This window comes from Oncorhynchus nerka, linkage group LG15 (genome assembly GCF_034236695.1).
Source record: "Oncorhynchus nerka isolate Pitt River linkage group LG15, Oner_Uvic_2.0, whole genome shotgun sequence".
In the NCBI taxonomy this organism is placed as follows: domain Eukaryota; kingdom Metazoa; phylum Chordata; class Actinopteri; order Salmoniformes; family Salmonidae; genus Oncorhynchus; species Oncorhynchus nerka.
In genome coordinates, this window is record NC_088410.1 from 40,683,880 (window position 1) to 40,707,835 (window position 23,956).

The 23,956-nt window shown below is 41.9% G+C and overlaps 1 protein-coding gene across 1 annotated transcript in view; it reads left to right on the forward strand.

The window, feature by feature from the left end:
• Positions 1-23,956, forward strand: part of LOC115142654 (potassium voltage-gated channel subfamily H member 1-like) — a 61,471-nt gene that overhangs the window by 16,179 nt on the left and 21,336 nt on the right. Inside the window, exons 9-10 of the mRNA XM_029682274.2 lie at positions 5,047-5,246; positions 10,991-11,243. Coding sequence (XP_029538134.1) covers positions 5,047-5,246; positions 10,991-11,243 — 453 coding nt within the window. The remainder of the gene's footprint in view (positions 1-5,046; positions 5,247-10,990; positions 11,244-23,956) is intronic.

The window sequence follows — 23,956 nt, forward strand, 5'->3', positions numbered from 1 at the left end:
ACCATGTGGGAACTCCTTCTAGACTGTTGGAAAAGCATGTGTGTGCAAAGTGTGCAAAGCTGTCCAAACCTTTGACTGGTACTGTACATTTGAAGTGTCATGCTTTCAAACGGTACCCTATTGTAAATGCAGATGGTGCCAGGTATTTGTCTATTTTGTCATAGTGCACATTTTTCCTTCTTTGGCTCATTGCTCAGTGACGCGCCCAAGGGGGGGTACAGGACTCAACCCATTCTGAAAATAAATATGAGCTAAATCAGGTAGGCTTGGCTGAAGACAATGGGTATTATGCATCAGACTAGTGATGCCAATGTAGTGCATTGAAATACATTTTATGAGCCCACTGATACAATCCTAGTGCCAGTTTATACTGATTCTGAGTTGTCAGCAATTGAAAAATTGCCAAGTAGAACATTTGTTTTGGCGCTTGGCACCCAGGGCCAGTACAGGATGACAGGGGACCACTTAGGTAGGTTGACTGACATCCTGCCTACCCCTAAAAATAAGTTTCAATGGAGATTCTGATTCATGCAACTGCCACTATAGGCACTAAAGATTTTGACCTTTTGGTGTAAATCACAAGTTAGCTGGTTCAAATCAAATCGAATTGTATTGGTCACATACACATATTTAGCAGAGGTTATTGCGGGTGTAGCGAAATGCTTGTGTTCCTAGCTCCAATAGTGCAGTATTATCTAACAATTCACAACAATGCACACAAATCTAAAGGTAGAATAATGGATTTAACAAATATATAAATATTAGGACGAGCAATGTCGGAGTGGCATTGATACAGTAGAATGTAAAACAGTATATACATATGAACTGATCAAAGCAGTAAGTAAACATTATTAAAGTGACTAGTGTTCCATTATTAAAGTGATCAGGGATTCCATGTCTATGTATATAGGGCAGCAGCCTCTAAGGTGCAAGGTTGAGTAACCGGGTGGTGCCCGGCTAGTGATGGCTATTTAACAGTGATGGCCTTGAGATAGAAGCTGTTTTTCAGTCTCTCGGTCCCAGGTTTGATGCACCTGTACTGACCTCGCCTTCTGGATGAAAGTGGGGTGAACAGGCCCTGGTTCGAGTGGTTGATGTCCTTGAAGATCTTTTTGTCCTTCCTGTGACATCTGGTGCTGTAGTTATCCTGGAGGGCAGGCAGTGTGCCCCCGGTGATGCGTTGGGTAGACCGCACCACCCTCTGGAGAGCCCTGCGGTTGCTCGCGGTGCAGTTGCCATATCCGGCGGTGATACAGCCCGACAGGATGCTCTCAATTGTGCATCTGTAAAGGTTTGTGAGGGTCTTAGGGGCCAAGCCAAATTTCTTCAGTCTCCTGAGGTTGAAGAGGCGCTGTTGCGCCTTCTTCACCACACTGCATGTGTAGGTGGACCATTTCAGATTGTCAGTGACGTGTACACCGAAGAATTTGAAGCTTTTCACCTTCTCCACTGCGGCCCCGTCGATGTGGTTATGGGCGTGCTCCCTCTGCTGTTTCTTGAAGTCCACGATTAGCACCTTCATTTTGTTGACGTTAAGGGAGAGGTTATTTTGCTGGCACCACTCTGCCAAGGCCCTCACCTCCCTGTAGGCTGTCTTGTCATTGTTGGTAATCAAGTTGGAGGCGTGCTTGGCCACACAGTCATGGGTGAAAAGGGAGTACAGGAGGGGCCTGCGCACACACCATTGTGGGGCCCCTGTGTTGAGGATCAGCAAAGTGGAGGTATTGTTTCCTAACTTGGGGGTGGCCCGTCAGGAAGTTCAAGACCCAGTTGCACAGGGCAGGGTTCAGGCCCAGGGTCCCGAGCTTAATGACGAGCTTGGAGGGTACTATGGTGTTGAAGGCTGAGTTATAGTCAATGAACAGCATTCTTACATAGGTATTCCTCTTGCTCAGATGGGATAGGGCAGTGTGCAGTGCGATGGCAATGGTTCAAGCCTAACACAAGTCCTGGGGAATATACGATCACAGGGGGTGTTTTGGACTCGTATTGTCTCACACAACCAGCAGACACATTCGGTGTCAATGATATAGAACAAAAGCTCTGGGCAACATGCAATTCCAACCCTAGCACACGCGCACACACACACACACACACTCCTCACTCTGACAGTTAGCTACCTGCAGCTAAAGCCCAGCTTTCTGCCTTATCCAAGTGTCACCAAAGAGAGACCCTGTGCTTGACGGCAAGCCCTAATGGTGATCACTCCCCCCATGAGGCAACATTTGGAGTTGAGAAGTAGTGAGAGTTTGTGCCTTCAGGGCAAGGTGATTACACTGTGAGGAATGACTGTGTGCGAGCCATCCTGGAATAAGCCCCAGACATGAGCTAAGTGGCTTGTCAGCTAGCTCTGGGTTTAATTTAGATTTAGGAGTCACACTTAATGTGTTGCACGGACAATCAAACACACTGAGTGTTAGGACCACTGCATGGTACTAGATTTGTGGGAAGTTGTTGCCATGGCAACCAATGTCCAGGTAGACCATTTTAGCTCATTACCGTAGTAATTTGTGAATATCTTAACATTCTAAAATTACTCTAAATCTGCTGTGCCTTATTACTTGGACTGATCTTTTTATTGATGCACTGAGTACCTGAGACTACTTCTTGAGCCGCCTCAAGAATCCAATGGTAAAAATAGATGATCCCTATGAAAGCACCTGGTTTGGCAGACCACACACAGCATAGTTTCACTACCCCAGTTTCTTCTAGCCCCAAAGCCTGGTTACATTTCCACTAGTTAATGTGAAGAATGTCACATGTAGAGGGTTCCACTACTGTAAAATAAGAACTCAAATTGACCTCAGAATCTCAGATCCTCAGTGAGACCAATGCCTGCTTTAATTTTCCAGTACACAGTACCAGTCACAAGCTTGGGCACACCTACTCGTTCAAGGGGTTATCTTTATTTGTACTATTTTCTACATTGTAGAATAATAATGAAGACATCAAAACTATGAAATAACACATATGGAATCATGTAGTAACCAAAAAAGTATATATATTTTATTATTTTATATGCTTCAAAGTAGCCACCCTTTGCCATGATGACAGCTTTGCACACGCTTGGCATTCTCTCAACCAGCATATTGATGTAGTCACCTGGAATGCATTTCAATGAACAGGTGTGCCTTGTTAAAAGGTAAAGTTGTGGAATTTCTTTCCTTCCTAATGCGTTTGAGCCTATCAGTTGTGTTGTGACAAGGTAGGGGTGGTATACAGAAGATAGCCCTATTTGGTAAAAGACCAAGTCCATATTATGGTAAGAACAGCTCAAATAAGCAAAGAGAAACGACAGTCCATCATTACTTTAAGACATGAAGGTCAGGTTATGTTGATATAGGACTTGTTTTACTGTGGATATAGATACTTTTGTACCTGTTTCCTCCAGCATCTTCACAAGGTCTTTTGCTGTTGTCCTGGTATTGATATGCACTTTTCGCACCAAAGTACGTTCATCTCTAGGAGACAAAACGCGTCTCCTTCCTGAGCGGTATGACGGCTTCGTGTCCCCAAGAACAAAGTGGCCTCCATCATTCTCAAATGGAAGAAGTTTGGAACCACAAGATCCACTCTTCCTAGAGCTGGCTGCCCGGCCAAACTGAGCAATCGGGGGAGAAGGGCCTTGGTTAGGGATGGTCACTCTGACAGAGCTCCAGAGTTCCTCTGTAGAGATGGAAGAACCTTCCAGAAGGACAACCATCTCTGCAGCACTCAGAAGCCACTCCTCAGTAAAAAGCACATGATAGCCCGCTTGGAGTTTGCCAAAAGGCACCTAAATGACTCTGACCATGAGAAACAAGATTCTTTGGTCTGATGAAACCAAGATGGAACACTTTGGCCTGAATGCCAAACGTCACGTCTGGATGAAACTGGGCACTGCTCATCACCTGACCAATACAATCCCTATGGTGAAGCATGGTGGTGGTAGCATCATGCTGTGGGGATGTTTTTCAGCGGCAAGGACAATAGAGGGAAAGATGAACGGAGCAAAGTACAGAGAGATCCTTGACATTTCTTCTGATAACTGAATGATCCAGCTTAGTGTAGGTTGTCAAGACAGTCCCAAGCTGTTGCATTTAACAGGAGTCAACAGTATACTGTTGCATTTTTATCCCAGGCAGCTTCCCATAATTCAGTTGTGTGGCTTGATCAGACAGGTCTATTTGGCCCGTCACTCATCACTGCTGTGCTGGAAAAATGACACAGACATTTTTAGCCCAGCCTAATGCCTCTGAGCGTCACCCCATTGTGTATCTGACAGGCCCTCTTTCGTCCCCCTGACTGTTTACCTGTTGTGCTCGCTCGCCGCCTCTGCGAGGATCGATTGCGTCAATAAGAACACCGCAACTTCAGTAATATAGTCATGTCATCCACCTTCTAAAACGTCCTTTGCAAGGTTGCACAATATCCCCTATAACAATTATGATGACCCCTTGGTTATAAGGGGTGAAGGAGTGGGACACTGGAAGGGGAACAGGGTGACACATTGTCAGGCAAAGTGCTGACATGGGTGTGAATTGTGAGAGCCAATATTGATTGGCTAGCTGCGGGATCGAGACACAGAATGAGCGATGGCTGATTGGTTAGCAGTCAGTGGGAAGTGAGAGAGAGCGTGACACCATTTGTGTTTACAGACCATCTCCAAAAGCCCATTATGACCAATGGAGGGATAATATCCATGGAGAAGAAGATATGATAAATGTAACATGCCACTGTTGTTTTGTTACACACATCGCTGCATTTGCAAGGGCACAAAATGATGTTTCCAAGTTATGACTGTGAATATGGCGATACTATTGTGATAGATTTACAGACTGTCAAGAATGGTTCCTTTGGGTCCCTAGTGCTCTGTTCTTTCACAATTAATAATACACTGAACAGTCTTGTCACTGGAAAAATGCTAATAAACTCAAAACCATTATACTCACCCGCTCATCATTTTAAGGGTCCCTTGGAGCGTTTGCTAGAATCCTTTAGTGGACACATCAACAGTAGGCCATATTTGCCAGTACATTGACCACACTCTTTCTTGGTCTTTTCCAGCACTCCTGTATGCCACCATCTTCGGTAACGTGACCACCATCTTCCAGCAGATGTACGCCAACACCAACCGCTACCACGAGATGCTCAACAGTGTCCGCGACTTCCTCAAGCTCTACCAGGTGCCCAAGGGCCTCAGCGAACGCGTCATGGACTACATTGTCTCCACGTGGTCCATGTCTAGAGGCATCGATACAGACAAGGTAACGCAAACGTTGTACATACCTTCCATACCATTTTGTTACCATCTCACAGTATGCATCTTTATTTTATGGCTAAGTTGGTCTGTGAGAGGAAGCAAAAGTTATGCATCACCATGGATATTACTGGTATGTGTTGGTGGTATTATGTTATCGTTGTTATACCATTATTATACATTTATAATTATTATTATATTGATCCAATTTATTAGGGATGAAATGATTTACCGATACTCATCGGCCCCCGATTCAAATCTTTAAGATATGACTGCATCAGTCCTCGGACCCCATACCGATCCAAATGTAACATGCATTAGTCAGAAAATCAATTCAAACGTTACGAACCGCCGATTCACTAACATTTTTTTCTCATATTACTTTCTTTTTACCTTCCAAAACGACCTCATATTTTGTGACAACTGATGTGTCCGCTCCTTCAGTGTCAAAATAAAAGCATGTAACTGTTGACAGTCATTGATCTACAAGTCATTTTGCGTGCCGAACAACCCCAGGGAATATCAGTAGCGTAGTCAAACTGCACACTGTGCCCAGCTTCGTGCGCTGACCAAAGCGAGGTAGAAGGCCTGTTCCTGATCTTGCACATCTGTGTTCGAATGCTAAAATGGCTTGCGTGAAATTAGGGTTTATTAGTTGAGTGACAATGTAATTTGCTAGGTTATTGTGATCAATGCACTGTTGAAAATTGTGTTTTAACCAGAATAAAAGTAAGCTACCAGAAACATAACTCTCATCTAGATATACAGTGCCTTGCAAAAGTATTCATCCCGCACTTGGCTTTTTTCCTATTTTGTTGCATTACAAACTGTAATTTGGATTTGGATTTCATGTAATGGACATACACAAAATAGTCCAAATTGGTGAAGTGAAATGAAAAAAAAACTTTCCACATTCTAAAAGATTTAAAACGGAAAGGTGCTGTATTCACCCCCTTTGCTATGAAGCCCGTATTAATTGATCTGGTGCAACCAATTACCTTCAGAAGTCGCATAATTAGTTAAATAAAGTCCACCTGTGTGCAATCTAAGTGTCACATGATCTGTCACATGATCTCAGTATATATACATCAGTTCTGAAAGGCCCCAGAGTCTGCAACAACACTAAGCAAGAGGAACCACCAAGCAAGCGGCACCATGAAGACCAAGGAGCTCTCCAAACAGGTCAGGGACAAAATTGTGGAGAAGTACAGATCATGGTTGGGTTATAAAAAAAATCGGAAACTTTGAACATCCCACGGAGCACCATTAAATCTATTACAAAAAAATGGAAAGACTATGGCACCACAACAAACCTGCCAAGAGAGGGCCGCCCACCAAAACTCACAGACAAGGCAAGCTGCAAAGCTCCACAGTGGAGATTGGAGTATCTGTCCATAGGACCACTTTAAGCCGTAGACTCCACAGAGCTGGGATTTACAGAAGAGTGTCCAGAAATAATCCATTGCTTAAAGAAAAAAATAAGCAAACACTTTTGGTGATCGCCAAAAGTCATATGGGAGGTGCTCTGGTCAGATGAGACTAAAAATAAGATTTTTGACCATCAAGGAAAACGATATGTCTGGCGCAATTCCAACACCTCACATCCCCCCGAGAACATCATCCCCACAGTGAAGCTTGGTGGTGGCAGCAACATGTTGTGGGGATATTTTTCATTGGCAGGGACTAGGAAACGGGTCAGAATTGAAGGAATGATGGATGGCGCTGAATACAGGGAAATTCTTGGGGGAAACCTGTTTCAGCCTTCCAGAGATTTGAGACTGGGACGGAGGTTCACCTTCCAGCAGGACAATGACCCTAAGCATACCGCTAAAGCAACACTTGAGTGGTTTAAGGGGAAACATTTAAATGTCTTGGAATGGCCTAGTCAAATCCCAGACCTCAATCCAATTGAGAATCTGTGGTATGACTTAAAGATTGCTGTACACCAGCGGAACCCATCCAACTTGAAGGAGCTGGAGCAGTTTTGCCTTGAAGAATGGGTAAAAATCCCAGTGGCTAGATGTGCCAAGTTTATGGAGACATACGGACTTGCAGCTGTAATTGCTGCAAAAATAATTGACTTTGGGGTGGGTGAATGGTTATGCACACTCAAGTTTTCAATTTTTTTTTGTCTTATTTCTTGTTTGTTTCACAAAAAAATATATTTTGCATCTTCAAAGTGGTAGGCATGTTGTCTAAATCAATGACACAACCCCCCCAAAAATACATTTTAATTACAGGTTGTAAGGCAACAAAATAGGAAAAATGCCTAGGGGGTGAATACTTTCGCAAGCCACTGTACCTGCTGAGCGTGGTTTACAATAGATTTGATTTAGATTGTTCAGCAATAGTTTTGCTGCACAAAAACCATCAGCAATAGTGTGGTTAGTTTTACTTTAAACAATCAGTGTACATGGTCATTTTTAGACATACAGGTCAAAGTTCATCATTTCATAACAAGGAATCACTTTTGGGAGGTGCACTAAGCATGGCTAAAGTGGGAGGAGTAAATAAACTCACTACACATCCAAACGGTCAAAACCATTCGATTTTGAGATGGTATGATCCAAAATTGTGCTAAATATTTACTGGCTATATCATAGCTAATTTGTAAATGATAAATGTTGATACATTTACATTACTAGCTCAAACACTTAATCTGCAAAAATGACAAGTTAATTAGTGGGTGGTAATCTGATAGAGTGGTAGATGGCAAGTCTCCTTTATGGCTCAGATTAGGTGCCTACACAGTATGCACCAGGGCTGCCCAACCCTCTTCCTGGAGATCTACTGTCCTGTAGGTTTTCAGTCCAACCCTAATTTAGAATATCTGATTCAGATAGTTAAGGCCTTGTTGAGCAGCTAATTAGTAGAATCAGGTGTGTTAAATTAGGGTTGGACTATAAACCCACAGGACGGTAGATCTCCAGGAAGAGGGTTGGGCAGCCCTGGTATACACCATAGCATAATCTCCACATGCACATGTACACATCAACAGACAGATCCAGCTCAGAGAGGCCCAGCTCAAGAGCTCCATCAGCAGCAGATTTGAATTTAGAATGGAAAATGAATGTGTTTATGCAACAACTATTAGTGCATCGAATCATATCCCATTGATTCATTCTCTAATTCAACCGAATCACACCAAATTGTTTCAAACTAAAACTTAGTGTTCCTGTATCGTATCGGAGCCCATGCATCTAGATACGCGTCGAATCGTCTTGAAAGGGAATGATGCACATCCCTACAATTTATTTTTATTATTGTATTATGTCAAAAGGGAATAGATTCATACTGAACTACAAATACAATCTGATGTTCTGTCAACTACTGTCATATTTCAACATTACCGGTCCTAATTGTCTTCTGGCTCATCCTAAATTAGAATTATTCCTGACCTGGTCCTGCAAATGCCTGTTGGGTATGACCTCTTAACATTTGACACAATAAGAGGTTCAGAGGTAATCATGTGCAATTGGCCCCCTATTCCCAGAACAGGGAGAGACATTTGCAAAGATTCACCCTTTTGAAGTTGATGTTAAAGGGATCATTCTTTTTGGGGGGAAGTTTTGGCTTATTTAAGACTTGTTAAACGCCCACACCAGTAGTAATCCACTTTTTTGAGCTGAAATACTATGGCCAGAGCTTACCCATTATGTTGCACAACATTTAAGTCAATATGTCATCATTTTTGTCAAGGTATGATATCTTTGGGCTTGAAGTGACAAATTCGACTGCCCATCTGTGTGAATGCGGAACTTATAGTTACAGCTGAAGTCGGAAGTTTACATACACCTTAGCCAAATACATTTCAACTCAGTTTTTCACAATTCCTGACATTTAATCCTAGTAAAACATCTGTTTTAGGTCAGTTAGGATCGCCACATTATTTTAAGAATGTGAAGTGTCAGAATAATAGTAGAGAGAATGATTTATTTCAGCTTTTATTTCTTTCATCACATTCCCAGTGGGTCAGAAGTTTACATACATTCAATTAGTATTTGGTAGCATTGCCTTTAAATTGTTTAACTTGGGTCAAACATTTTGGGTAGCCTTCCACAAGTTTCCCACAATAGGTTGGGTGAATTTTATCCCATTCCTCCTGACAGAGCTGGTGTAACTGAGTCAGGTTTGTAGGCCTCCTTGCTCGCACACGCTTTTTCAGTTCTACCCACAAATGTTTTATGGGATTAAGGTCAGGGCTTTGTGATGGCCACTACAATTCCTTGATGTTGTTGTCCTTAAGTCATTTTGCCAGAACTTTGTAAGTATGCTTGGGGTCATTGTCCATTTGGAAGACCCATTTGCGACCAAACTTTAGCTTCCTGACTGATGTCTTGAGATGTTGCTTCAATATATCCACCACATTTTCTTTCCTCATGATGCCATCTATTTTGTGAAGTGCACCAGTCCCTGCTGCAGCAAAGCACCCCCACAACATGGTGCTGCCACCCCCGTGCTTCACGGTTGGGATGGTGTTCTTCGGCTTGCAAGCATCCCCCTTTTTCCTCCAAACATAACGATGGTCATTATGGCCAAACAGTTCTATTTTTGTTTCATCAAACCAGAGGACATTTCTCCAAAAAGTACGATCTTTGTACCCATGTGTAGTTGTAAACCATAGTCTAGCTTTTCTATAGCGGTTTTGGAGCAGTGGCTTCTTCCTTGCTGAGCAGCCTTTCAGGTTATGTCAATATAGCACTTGTTTTACTGTGGATATAGATACTTTTGTACCTGCTTCCTCCTGCATCTTCACAAGGTCCTTTGCTGTTGTTCTGGGATTGATTTGCACTTTTCGCACCAAAGTACGTTCATCTCTAGGAGACAGAATGCATCTCCTTCCTGAGTGGTATGACGGCTGTGTGGTCCCATGGTGTTTATACAAGCTGTTTAAAAGCACAGTCAACTTAGTGTATGTAAACGTCTGACCCACTGGAATTGTGAATCAGTGAATTATAGGTGAAATAATCTGTCTGTAAACAATTGTTGGAAAAATTACTTGTGTCATGCACAAAGTAGATGTCCTAACCGACTTGCCAAAACTATCATTTATTAACAAGAAATTTGTGGAGTGGTTGAAAAACGAGTTTTAATGACTCCAACCTAAGTGTATGTAAACTTCTGACTTCAACTGTACATGTCGTTGCGGCGTGCATGATCATGAGCAGTCACTGTAGACTATAATTTCACTTCCCCTGTGAGCACAGGCTGACTTGGCTTTGCTGTACTGCAGGCAAAGCCTGCGAGAAACCTTCCTGCCAAAGATTGCACCATATCCATTACAATGTATAAAAACGCATATCAGCTATCTTTCAATAGTTAACCATATTACTGGGGCTTCATCTTATCAGTTCATCTATTTATAAGGTGGATTTGCGGCTGCAATTCATGAACGATGCCAAAACTTTGTAGATAACAATATATGGCGAAGTCAAAGATAGGGCAGTGGTTTCCATCTGTGGCAAACTTTTCCATAAATCAATGCTTATGACAAATCCAGCTCCAGAACCAGCCATAGTGCCAGCTGGCTAATCTTTTGAACATGATGTTGTAAAAAAATGCAATAAAATAAAATGCAACACCATAACATTAGCTAGTTAGACAAGGTTAGCAAGATAGCTAGATAAGGTTAGCATGCTAACTAGCTACACTGACAGCTATCAGTGCCCTATTTTTTGATGTTTACCAACTCCATGAGAAAATACCACAACCAATTTGTGAATATGTATAAGTAACCTTCGTCTTGCGCAGGTGTTGCAGATCTGCCCCAAGGACATGCGGGCAGACATTTGCGTCCATCTTAACAGAAAGGTGTTCAAGGAGCACCCAGCCTTCCGACTCGCGAGCGACGGGTGCCTACGGGCTCTGGCCATGGAGTTCCAGACCATCCACAGTGCCCCCGGAGATCTCATCTACCACGCGGGAGAAAGCGTAGACAGCCTCTGCTTTGTGGTGTCCGGGTCCTTGGAGGTCATCCAAGACGATGAGGTTGTGGCCATATTAGGTGAGGGTTTATTTATTCTTAATTTTTAAACCTTAATTTATCCAGGAAGTGCCATTGATGCTAGAAGACAAGAGGGAGACATGGCCGAGAGGCCATCTTTGGTATCTGTATGTATAGTCAAAATCTGACACTCGAAAACAATTGCATACTAAAATGGTGTGTTTTCATGTCCATATTACTCTTAGTGACCTTTAAATGCATAGAGCATTGATGGACCTGGATTATTGCTCATTTGGTGAAATTGAGGTCAGAGTAAAGTGGATTGTGCTGAAAAACATTTCTTTCCTGTTTGTGTACACCTGGCTGTAAGGTATTGCACCACATTAGTATTCAAGACGACACTAGAGACTCTGATTGCTGAGATCCACCCCTTGATGTGGGTTCACGTCTGCTGCTTTAAAGCGTAAACCAGCCTCATAATAGCAAATTACATCTGTGCTTCTTTTTATGAAAAGTGAATAAAAGCGTTCCTATTCTGTTCAATCTGTTCAGGAAGTATGCTCAAGGGCCTACATTGAGCAAACTCTATTTTTATGCATTAAGTCGTTTTTTGACAAGAGCCGTGACAATATCTATGCAACCCCTTAGGGCGATTCTCATGAGGCCGTTAATTATGTGGAAACGAATGTTGTGAAAATTAGCAGTGTCCAAGCAAACAGTAGTAGTCCTACCTGTAATAAACAAAATCAGCTTTGTGTGATTCTCGGGAGCTGACGTACAGATGTAGGATCTTAATTTGAGCCAGTTTGCTACAGCAGGAAAACAATCCTGCAGCAACAGGAAATGTGAATTAATATGTAGAATATGATGGATTTTTTTCTTCTGAAAATTGAGCCTGAAATTTCAAAGTGAAAATGACAAACTTCAGAAGCCTTTTTTTAAACCTCATATGCTACAAGTTCAAAATATCCGCATTGCAGGAAAGTTCTCCTGCAACAGGGTGGTCAAACAGGGCAGCGGGTATCCTAGTGGATTGAGTGTTGACCAGTAACCGGAAAGTTAAATAAAACTGTTGATGTGCCTTTGAGCAATGCACTTAAACATCATTTGCACCAGAGGCACCGTACTACTATGTCTGACCCTGTAAAAACAACACATTTCACTGCACCTATCCGGTATACAATATGTAACAATAAAACAAATAATAATCATTAAGATCCTACATCTGTTAGGTTTAACCACATAAGAAGTCAAATGAAGACAAAAGGACACTTTCTGAAATGACTGGGACCTAATGTGAAGAGAACTTGGTCACACTTTCATTTAAAAGGCACTGTAGGTGTACAGCAGGGTTCTCCAACCTTTTCTAGCATGAGAACGACTTTAAAAAAAAAATTACATCAAAAATGGAAATGAAAAAACAACATTGCAATTTTTCGCCACCACAATATTTTTCCTTACAATATTAAATCGGACAAAAATGGATTACATAATATTTGTATTTTTTTATTTTACCTTTATTTAACTAGGCAAGTCAGTTAAGAACAAATTCTTATTTTCAATGACGGCCTAGGAACAGTGGGTTAACTGCCTGTTCAGGGGCAGAATGACAGATTTGTACCTTGTCAGCTCGGGGGTTTGAACTTGCAACCTTCCGGTTACTAGTCCAACGCTCTAACCACTAGGCTACCTAGCTATATTAACCATATTTTCTCATCTCATTTTAAAAGGAATTTTTTAACAATTTTCAAAATTGTTTAAACATGTTTAAAATTAGTCCTTCCAATCAGGTGCGCTCCAGTAATCCTTGTCATGTACGCTCCTCGTGATAGAATAAATGTCTTTATTCTCTTCACAAACTGCAAATTCATCATGCATTTCCATGGCTTGACATAAGGTAATTGACCACCAGAGCCATAAAGATATTTTTGACCACTGTTTTTAACTGATACATCAAGTCAATTGATTAAGGCATAATTCTAATGTCATATATAATTATATGGTCACTTGTTTATACTGTACTTTGCTAACACTATAAAAGCAATATGAACTAGAGGAGACCATGGCATGTGCTCATCAGTTTAGATTGTGTTACTTTCGTCCCACCCGTCTCTCCTGTAACTTCTCCCGGGCTAAAACGCAAGTCTAGCTAGCATGATACTTGAAACGTATGCTGTCATTTAGTCACTAGATGGGTTAAGAAAATGACATATGTTTTGATACATTAAACACGCCCGGGTCCATTTTTCTTCTTTATTGCCATGTTATAACCAGCAGCACACAGCAATGCTGACCATATTTAGCTTTTATGAGAGCATTCAGAAATGCAAGCTGCCTCCCTTTCGAGGGGCTGATGCAGTTTCTTCTCTCAGTAATTATTTTCCCTTTTTCGAGAAGTCCCCCTCAGAGGGAACGGATGTGGCCACTGTGCAGAGTCTCCCTGTCATGACTTTAGTAAGCCGTAGGTAGACAGAGGCCTTGTTCTTCCACCAGGGGCTCCTCTAAATAGGATCGGACCTCCATTATGGCATCTGCTGAGGGATTCCTTCGTGCTGCATCCCCAGTTGCTCTCTCGTCAAACAGCATCCAAACAGCAGACGTTTGTGGCACTTCTTCCTGTTGCCCTGGTGCCTGAGCCAGCTGACTGCTGGGGCTGTCCCTCCCTTTTGATGGGGTTATTCTTTGAAGAGCCTCATCAATCGCTCTGGCATCAATTGCACTGGCACACTACTGTGTAAGTGCAGTGGTTTCTGATAGCACGTGATTATATTCCATTCTGTGGAACTTTCTGTCCATTGATGAACATAGGCTGTCCATCAACTCTGTCACATGTCCTGTGGTTACATTTGCTTCTCCCTGGTGGTTGGCTGTGATTCGCTGCAGACCCTTACACAGTAGTGTCATTTTTGAGGCTGTCACATAGCTGAAAAGAGAGAACAGTAACTTATTAGTTGGGGTTCATGTTTGTCTACTGATATTACATTCTCATCTACTGCTCATATACATATATAATACTGGATTAAATAATGATGTAGCAATAACTGCTTACTGTACTTCTCTCCACTGAACTCCACAGTGACCTGCTCAAAGGGTTCCAGGACTCTGCACACCTCCTCCACCACCTCCCATTCCTCTTGGGTCAGAGAATCAACAGGTGCATTGACAATGGCTAGGGTAGAGATGATGGCATCCTTTGACTCAAGAAACTGCTTCAACATATAAAATGTTGAATTCCACCTTGTAGTGCAATCTTGTTTAGGCCTCAGCTCAGGCATCCCCATCTGGCGTTGTGTAGACTTTAGTTTTTCAGCACCTACTGTGCTCCTGTGGAAGTATTCCACAGCTGCTTTCACTTTGTCCACAGTGGGCTTCATCACCTTCAGAGCATCTCTTACAATCAGGTTGATTGTGTGGGCAAGACATGGATGATGAGTCCATTTAAAAATGTTCATGGCATTGGTTATGTTAGCTGCATTGTCGCTAACACAACAGACCACTTTTTCGTCTACTTGCCATTCTCTGGCCACTCTCAACTGTTCCTCTGCCAGGTTCTCTGTGGTGTGTCTGTCGCTGAACTCAAAGCAGTCCAGAAGACAGCTAGACATTAAAAAAAAATCTTCAATGAAGTGGCATGTAACCGACATGTAAGAAGTGTTTACCCTTGATGTCCAGCAGTGGTAAGGCAAACTGCAGTAGCTTTTTGGACTCATTCCCGCACTGAAGCCTGTGTGCTCTCGTACAGTTTAGGAATAAGTGATTTTGAAAGGGTTTTCCTGCTTGGAATTGTGTACATTGGATTTAGACTGTTGCTATAATTTTTAAAACCTCTGTCCTCTGGCAATCATTTTAGCCAATGCCATATCAATTTGGCCTTGTTTTGCTACAGACATAGACTTTGGCATAAACTGGTCCAAATCAAATGTATTTATATAGCCCTTCGTACATCAGCTGATATCTCAAAGTGCTGTACAGAAACCCAGCCTAAAACCCCAAACAGTAAGCAATGCAGGTGTAGAAGCACGGTGGTTAGGAAAAACTCCCTAGAAAGGCCAAAACCTAGGAAGAAACCTAGAGAGGAACCAGGCTATGTGGGGTGGCCAGTCCTCTTCTGGCTGTGCCGGGTGGAGATTATAACAGAACATGGCCAAGATGTTCAAATGTTCATAAATGACCAGCATGGTCAAATAATAATAATCACGGGCAGAACAGGTCCATAGAAGACTGCGGTTCTGTGGGTTGCTCCGCTACAGCTAGCTTCACAGTTGGGTGCACAGTTCGCATATGCCGGTGTAGGTTGTGCGTAGAACCGACATTATATGAGATTTTGTATTGGCAAATTCTACACTGTGCTCTAACATTGTCTACATTATTCAAATGCATCCAAATGCTACTGTGCTTCTGACTAATTTTCCAGCTGTTGTTTTCACAGCTGTCCCTCCTCTCTCTCCTCGGCTGCTAAGTGTGTGACTGTGAGTGAGTTGTATTTTTATAAATAGATTCTGCTCTTCTGACATGCGAGCCGGCTCCCAACGTTCACCTACAATCAAATCAAATCAAATCAAATTTTATTTGTCACATACACATGGTTAGCAGATGTTAATGCGAGTGTAGCGAAATGCTTGTGCTTCTAGTTCCGACAATGCAGTGATAACCAACAAGTAATCTAACTAACAATTCTAAAACTACTGTCTTATACACAGTGTAAGGGGATAAAGAATATGTACATAAGGATATATGAGTGAGTGATGGTACAGAGCAGCATACAGTAGATGGTATCGAGTACAGTATATACATATGAGATGAGTATGTAGACAAAGTAAACAAAGTGGCATAGTTAAAGTGGCTAGTGATACATGTATTACATAAGGATGCAGTCGATGATGTAGAGTACAGTATATACGTATGCATATGAGATGAATAATGTAGGGTAAGTAACATTATATAAGGTAGCATTGTTTAAAGTGGCTAGTGATATATTTACATCATTTCCCATCAATTCCCATTATTAAAGTGGCTGGAGTTGGGTCAGTGTCAATGACAGTGTGTTGGCAGCAGCCACTCAATGGTGGCTGTTTAACAGTCTGATAGCCTTGAGATAGAAGCTGTTTTTCAGTCTCTCAGTCCCAGCTTTGATGCACCTGTACTGACCTCGCCTTCTGGATGATAGCGGGGTGAACAGGCAGTGGTTCGGGTGGTTGATGTCCTTGATGATCTTTATGGCCTTCCTGTAACATCGGGTGGTGTAGGTGTCCTGGAGGGCAGGTAGTTTGCCCCGGTGATGTGTTGTGCAGACCTCACTACCCTCTGGAGAGCCTTACGGTTGAGGGCGGAGCAGTTGCCGTACCAGGCGGTGATACAGCCCGCCAGGATGCTCTCGATTGTGCATCTGTAGAAGTTTGTGAGTGCTTTTGGTGACAAGCCGAATTTCTTCAGCCTCCTGAGGTTGAAGAGGCGCTGCTGCGCCTTCTTCACGACGCTGTCAGTGTGAGTGGACCAATTCAGTTTGTCTGTGATGTGTATGCCGAGGAACTTAAAACGTGCTACCCTCTCCACTACTGTTCCATCGATGTGGATAGGGGGGTGTTCCCTCTGCTGTTTCCTGAAGTCCACAATCATCTCCTTAGTTTTGTTGACGTTGAGTGTGAGGTTATTTTCCTGACACCACACTCCGAGGGCCCTCACCTCCTCCCTGTAGGCCGTCTCGTCGTTGTTGGTAATCAAGCCTACCACTGTTGTGTCGTCCGCAAACTTGATGATTGAGTTGGAGGCGTGCGTGGCCACGCAGTCGTGGGTGAACAGGGAGTACAGGAGAGGGCTCAGAACGCACCCTGTGGGGCCCCGTGTTGAGGATCAGCGGGAGGAGATGTTGTTGCCTACCCTCACCACCTGGGGGCGGCCCGTCAGGAAGTCCAGTACCCAGTTGCACAGGGCGGGTCGAGACCCAGGGTCTCGAGCTTGATGACGAGCTTGGAGGGTACTATGGTGTTGAATGCCGAGCTGTAGTCGATGAACAGCATTCTCACATAGGTATTCCTCTTGTCCAGGTGGGTTAGGGCAGTGTGCAGTGTGGTTGAGATTGCATCGCCTGTGGACCTATTTGGGCGGTAAGCAAATTGGAGTGGGTCTAGGGTGTCAGGTAGGGTGGAGGTGATATGGTCCTTGACTAGTCTCTCAAAGCACTTCATGATGACAGAAGTGAGTGCTACGGGGCGGTAGTCGTTTAGCTCAGTTACCTTAGCTTTCTTGGGAACAGGAACAATGGTGGCCCTCTTGAAGCATGTGGGAACAGCAGACTGGTATAGGGATTGATTGAATATGTCCGTAAACACACCGGCTCTTAGAGCCGACTCATTCGCGAACGACCCATCACTACTATAGAGTGATAGACAAACGTGCGCATTAAACAGACAGACGGGTAAAATCGCTGGAAATTAATTGGAGATATTGTGTTACGTTTGGCCTTTTAAGCTTATATTGGGTAACCAGGGGTGGGATAATGTCAATGTGGCTTCGATTGGATAGTAGCTGGGGGCTTTATGTTTATAATAGGTTGCGATGGAACTTATTGTACTAATAACAGGCAGCTTTGCACTCATTTTCACTTTGCTTTCAAGTTAACTACTTGGGTCATCCCAGACTGGCTGCATAGGTTTTGTTATATCCCAACACTACCGCACCAAATCCCAACCACAAGGGCTTGATGACTAGTTGATTAGGTAAATCAGGTATTCTAGTTTTGGGCTAGGAAAAAATAGTTTCAGTTTAGGGAAGTCCCGGACCAGATTTGAAACCCCTGCTCTATTACAATTGAGCCAAAGTTTTTCATCTTAGCCACCCACTATATAGGAACAAACATGCCATATTTGTGTCAACCTGTAGTGGTTGATATTATTTTCAAATGCTTGTGTGATATAAGCATTTAAAAATATATTTAAATAGCTTTAGAACCTTTTTCTTGGTTCCTTCAGACAAAGTGGGGGAGGAGAAGGGGCACTCTTGAGTCAAACGTCTGACAGATGCTGGTCTGATAACTCATCCTCACAGAGATTAGCTGTGTCACTGTGACAGAAAAACGCTGGTAGGAAGTGGGATGATGAATGTACAATACTCTAGGGCTGCTCTCTGCATCCTTTCAGTGATTGTTTTTTCCTCCAAATCGTCAAGCTAGAAGACTGGTTATCACGATGGAGCTCATATTTACGCCAGGGATAAATATTTGGATTGCTCTCTCCCTCTAGCTGGGACTTAACCTTTAAGAAATGAGCAGGAGAATATCCCGCACTAAGAGGGTCTTCACTAGACTTTTTCACTACACTTTTTTCAGAAGTACACTCAGCTACACATATACCGGAATGTAAACTTGCGAGCTTGTCACGTTTCGACTGCTACCTCCGGAGGTAGCACATGACACTCTCCCAACAGTTGCCCACCTCTAAGCACTGTAATGTAAACAGAATTGTCTCGTTGAGCCAACACTTACAGTAAAATTGTAATAGCAATGTTTTTGAAATGTACATACATTTTCCTTCTTTTTTTCACTTCTTTTATCTATTTTTTTTAACCTGAAATAGAAATTGTAGTAACAGCCGTAGCTTTAAATCTCAACAGTGTTTTGTTTTTTTGCTTGACTGCACCGAGGTCCAGGCAAGAAGTAACACCCCAGGGAATTATCATTTTCAGTTGCAATTTGCTTTTACCTCATATAGGTGGTGGGCTGTTGCAAGCTATGATTTAGTTTTCGAAATGTTCGAAACTCTGTCGAGGGAGGAGCTGGTTTTTACATATTGTGTATATGATTTTCTGTTGGTTGGTAATGTAAATTCTTGCACATTTAAAAAAAATACTTTTATGTTCGCTAGCTGGATAGGCAAACAGTACTAAACTGTAAACGAATGAAAACTTGTGTACTCTCTCTGCTGATCATGTCAGCCAATCACGTTGTCCCTATCTAAAGGTAGTAAACGGCTGGTGAATCCTCGAAAAAGATCGCTGTCCGACAAACTGCTATCAGGTAAAGTGTTTTTTTGTAATCTAACTATTTAGTTATAGAAACACGATACAATCAATGCAAGCTGTAAAATTACTCCCAATTTAGAACACAGCAACATCGGTAATGTAGCTAGCTTGATAGTTAGCTAGCTAGTTACAACAAGTAGATATGTTGCTAGCTAGCAGAAGCAGATAACTTTATCACTAGCTAGCATGTCATTCTGAGATGAGGAGCATTTTAACTATCAGTTTATTTCAAGTAATAATTTAAGACTACAACAATCTATAGGACTATAGCAGTGTAAATCGAATACGGTCATCAAGGCATGATCCACTAATTTAATTCATACTGGTTAATAAGAAATGCCACATTATCCCTGTCAATAGTTGGAGTAGGATGAATGCAGAGCACCCTGCCCCAGACTGTCAGGATGTTTATTTTCTAACTCACAAACTACATTCCTTTACTGTGATTTGTTTTATTCATTCTTGTCTCTCACTTTTGTCTCGCATGATTTATTCAGCTCTCCTGTTTCCTGCTCTAGAGATCAACCACATGCCATTCATCAAGCATGGGCTGATTCACTCACCTATGAGGAAAACTATCCTACTGTAGTTTGAACTAGACTTGCTGTCACTATTTAGAAGTTGAGACTGCATATGCATTTGCCTGTTGTCTTTACTTCGTGGGTTTTGTCTTACACGGTATAGTGCATTTCAGAGTTAAAGAACCCCAACTACAGATACACGTGCTTGTTTGAGCATCTCAGTTTAGATTCAGTTTAACAGGTGACAAATAGATTAATATTGTAACATGCAGTGGGGAGAATTATATTGCCCCAGTCAGGAGCCCAGGCTTTCCCCATAGATGGTAGAGTTCTCGTCTCTGGACCATACAAGCTTTAGAGTGCATTCTGCTAAGGCACTTGTCTCTCTCTACATCTGTCAGCTACAGTTGAAGTCGGAAGTTTACATACATTTAGGATGGAGTCATTAACACTAGTTTTTCAGCCACTCCACAAATTTCTTGTTAACAAACTATAGTTATGGCAAGTTGGTTAGGACATCTACTTTGTGCATTAGAAGCTAATGATAGGCTAAGTGACATCATTTGAGTCAATTGGAGGTGTACCTGTGGATGTATTTCAAGGCCTACCTTCAAACTCAGTGCCCCTTTGCTTGACATCATGTGAAAATCAGCCAAGACTTCAGAAAAAAATTGTAGACCTCCACAAGTCTGGTTTATCCATGGGAGCAATTTCCAAACGCCTGAAGGTACCACGTTCATCTGTACAAACAATAGTACGCATGTATAAACACCATGGGAACACGCAGCCGTAATACCACTCAGGAAGGAGATGTGTTCTGTCTCCTAGAGATGAATGAACGTTGGTGCGAAAAGTGCAAATCAATCCTGGAACAACAGCAAAGGACCTTGTGAAGATGCTGGAGGAAACGGGTACAAAGTATCTATATCCACAGTAAAACGAGTCCTATATCGACATAACCTGAAAGGCCGCTCAGCAAGGAAGAAGCCACTGCTCCAAAACCCCCATAAAAAAAGCCAGACTACGGTTTGCAACTGCACATGGGGACAAAGATCGTACTTTTGAGACAAATGTCCTCTGGTCTGATGAAACAAAAATAGAACTGTTTGGCCATAATGACCATCGTTATGTTTGGAGGAAGAAAAGGGGGAGGCTTGCAAGCCAAAGAACACCATCCCAACTGTGAAGCACGGGGGTGGCAGCATCATGTTGTGAGGGTGTTTTGCTGCAGGAGGGACTGGTGCACTTCACAAAATAGATGGCATCATGAGGAGGTAAATTATGTGGATATATTGAAGCAACATCTCAAGACATCAGTCAGGAAGTTAAAGCTTGGTCACAAATGGTTCTTCCAAATGGACAATGACCCCAAGCATACTTACAAAGTTGTGGCAAGGACAACAACGTCAAGGTATTGGAGAGGCCATCACAAAGCCCTGACCTCAATCCTATAGAAGTGTGTTGGCAGAACTGAAAAAAGCGTGTGCGAGTAAGGAGGCCTAAAAACTTGACTCAGTTATTCCAGCTCTGTCAGGAGGAATGGGCCAAAATTCACCCAACTTATTGTGGGAAGCTTGTGGAAGGCTGCCCGAAACGTTTGACCCAAGTTTGAAAAAATTAAAGGCAATGCTACCAAATACTAATTGAGTGTAGGTACACTTCTGATCCACTGGGAATGTGATGAAAGAAATACAAGCTGGAATAATTCATTATCTCTACTATTATTCTGACATCTCCATCAGAGGTCCAGGCGTTTGGCATAGATGGTAAAGCTTTACTTTTTGGACTGCAACATTGTAAGATTGTTACCTCCACGGCACTTGATGTACATTCATTGGTATGTTACACTATATTTAGATACTTCAAATACTGCATGAGACACCTTTTTCTATTTGTCTCCGTACAATAAATGGTGAAGCACTATTTGTAATGGTGGTCTTTGTTCATATGTACAGTATATGCATGAAACTTAGATTATGGAAAACATGTCTCACACTCATTGTTAGTAGAATAATGAATGGATTGGGAGGATTTTGGCATGGTCAACTTTTAGAAGGTTAGTAGAAAAGTAAATCATTTAAACCACCTAAATATTCTGACGTTCACATAATATTTTAGTATTTGAAACAAACATTAATTTCATATAAGCCCACAGGCTCTTTATCAGGTGGTGTAGGGCTTCATTGTAAATCAGAATTTGTTCTCAACTGACTTGCCTAGTTAAATAAATGTTAAATTAAAAACATTATTCCAATGCATCCAACATTATGCATGCCCACCATGGTATTAGCTCTAGCCTAGTGGTTAGAGCATTGGACTAGTAACCGAAAGGTTGCAAGTTCAAATCCCTGAGCTGACAAGGTACAAAATCTGTCGTTCTGCCCCTGAACAGGCAGTTAACCCACTGTTCCTAGGCCGTCATTGAAAATAAGAATTTGTTCTTAACTGACTTGCCTAGTTAAAGAAAGGTAAAAAAAAAAAAAAAAAAAATTAGGCAGCTGCTATTTGAGAACTCGTCTGGTTTAAGGAATCTTATTGCAGAGCACATTGTACAACTGTTTTTAGAGAAGATTGTATTGCAAGGTATGCTATATGTGTTTGGCCAATATGCATATGCAGCTGTCCTTTTTTAAAATCTCCATTCTAGCATACATGACACACACACACACATATTTCTATCTACATGCTTTTATTTTGGTTTCTTTAAGCCTGCAGCTAGTTATATGAAATTAGACACATAATCAGGCCAAAACTTGATTCAAAAATTGGATTCACTGACAGAGAGCTATTGAAACACAAATTGGCATTTACAGTATCTGGCTAGGCTAGTCAAACTGTAACATTGGCTAGCTTTCAATAAATTGGCTAAATGGTCAACGGAGTTACATCTTCATAAGATCAGGACAAATCGGATTGCATTTTGCATATTTCAAGTGCACTTAAATAGATATTTATCTTATATCAGTTTTTGCGAGCTATGTTCCTCTTCGTCAGACAGAAGCTCGTGTTTTCACCAGAGGCTGTGTTTACATCGTAGATAGATGCAGGCCATTGGCTGCCGACATCACAAGGGGTATGTACGGGAGTTCTGATTTGGTTCCATTTTTAGCATTTCGGCAAATTTGCCTGAGCAGACAGAATGGTGAAAAATGCCTCTTATGAGAAAATATGCAAGAATTGAAGGTGCCAACAAATGTTATAGTCATCATAAAAAATGTTTTACGGTCACATACAAAACAGTGGATCATCCCTCAACGGGGATTGATCAAGTTCAGGTTTTTCGGGTTCGGCCAAACACGTAATATAATGACAACCATGATATTGATCAAATTAAGCCTGGTTTGTTCTAAGGTATTTTTAATATGGTAGCTAGTGTAAGCCTAAGAGCGCCTATCTAGCTATGGTTCAGCTAAACGTCAGCATTCCGCTAAAGCCAGCATGTTTGTAAGACTGCATAAATTATTTTGTTTACTTAGCTAATGTTTTGTAGCTGTGCAGCCTATATTATTATATGTATGATAATGTTACTTTACCTTTATATTCGTATGGGGGGGATAAACGTTCATTATTTATATGCTAACGTTACTTGATCATGAAGCATGTTAATGTTAGTTAGCAGGGGTTCGCTTTGTATTGCTAGCTAATTTAATGTGTACGGATGAGAAAATAAATCATTGCTTGTGGATTGTAGCATTATTCAACAATAGTTTAGTTTGTTTTCGAAGAAAAGTTGCTCTGCTTGTAAAATAGTTTGTGCGTACTGGCAAGTGGCTACTGTGATATTTACGGTATATGAGCTGTCGACCAAGAATGTTGCATTGTCAACCACAACGAAAGGTAAAGCAAGGATGTAATGTGAATTGAAAAGTATATATACGAACCCAATGGGAAGAGGATATTAACATATCAAATCAAATGTTATTTGTCACATACACATGGTTAGCAGATGTTAATGCGAGCGTAGCGAAATGCTTGTGCTTCTAGTTCCGACAATGCAGTAATAATAACCAACGAGTAATCTAACCTAACAATTTCACAACAACTACCTTATAAATGGTGAAGAATATGTACATAAAGATATATGAATGAGTGATGGTACAGAACGGCATAGTCAAGATGCAGTAGATGGTATGGAGTAAAGCACTTCTCTCAAAGCACTTCATGATGACGGAAGTGAGTGCTACAGGGCGGTAGTCGTGGGGAGCACACAATGCAAATAGTCCGGGTATCCATTTG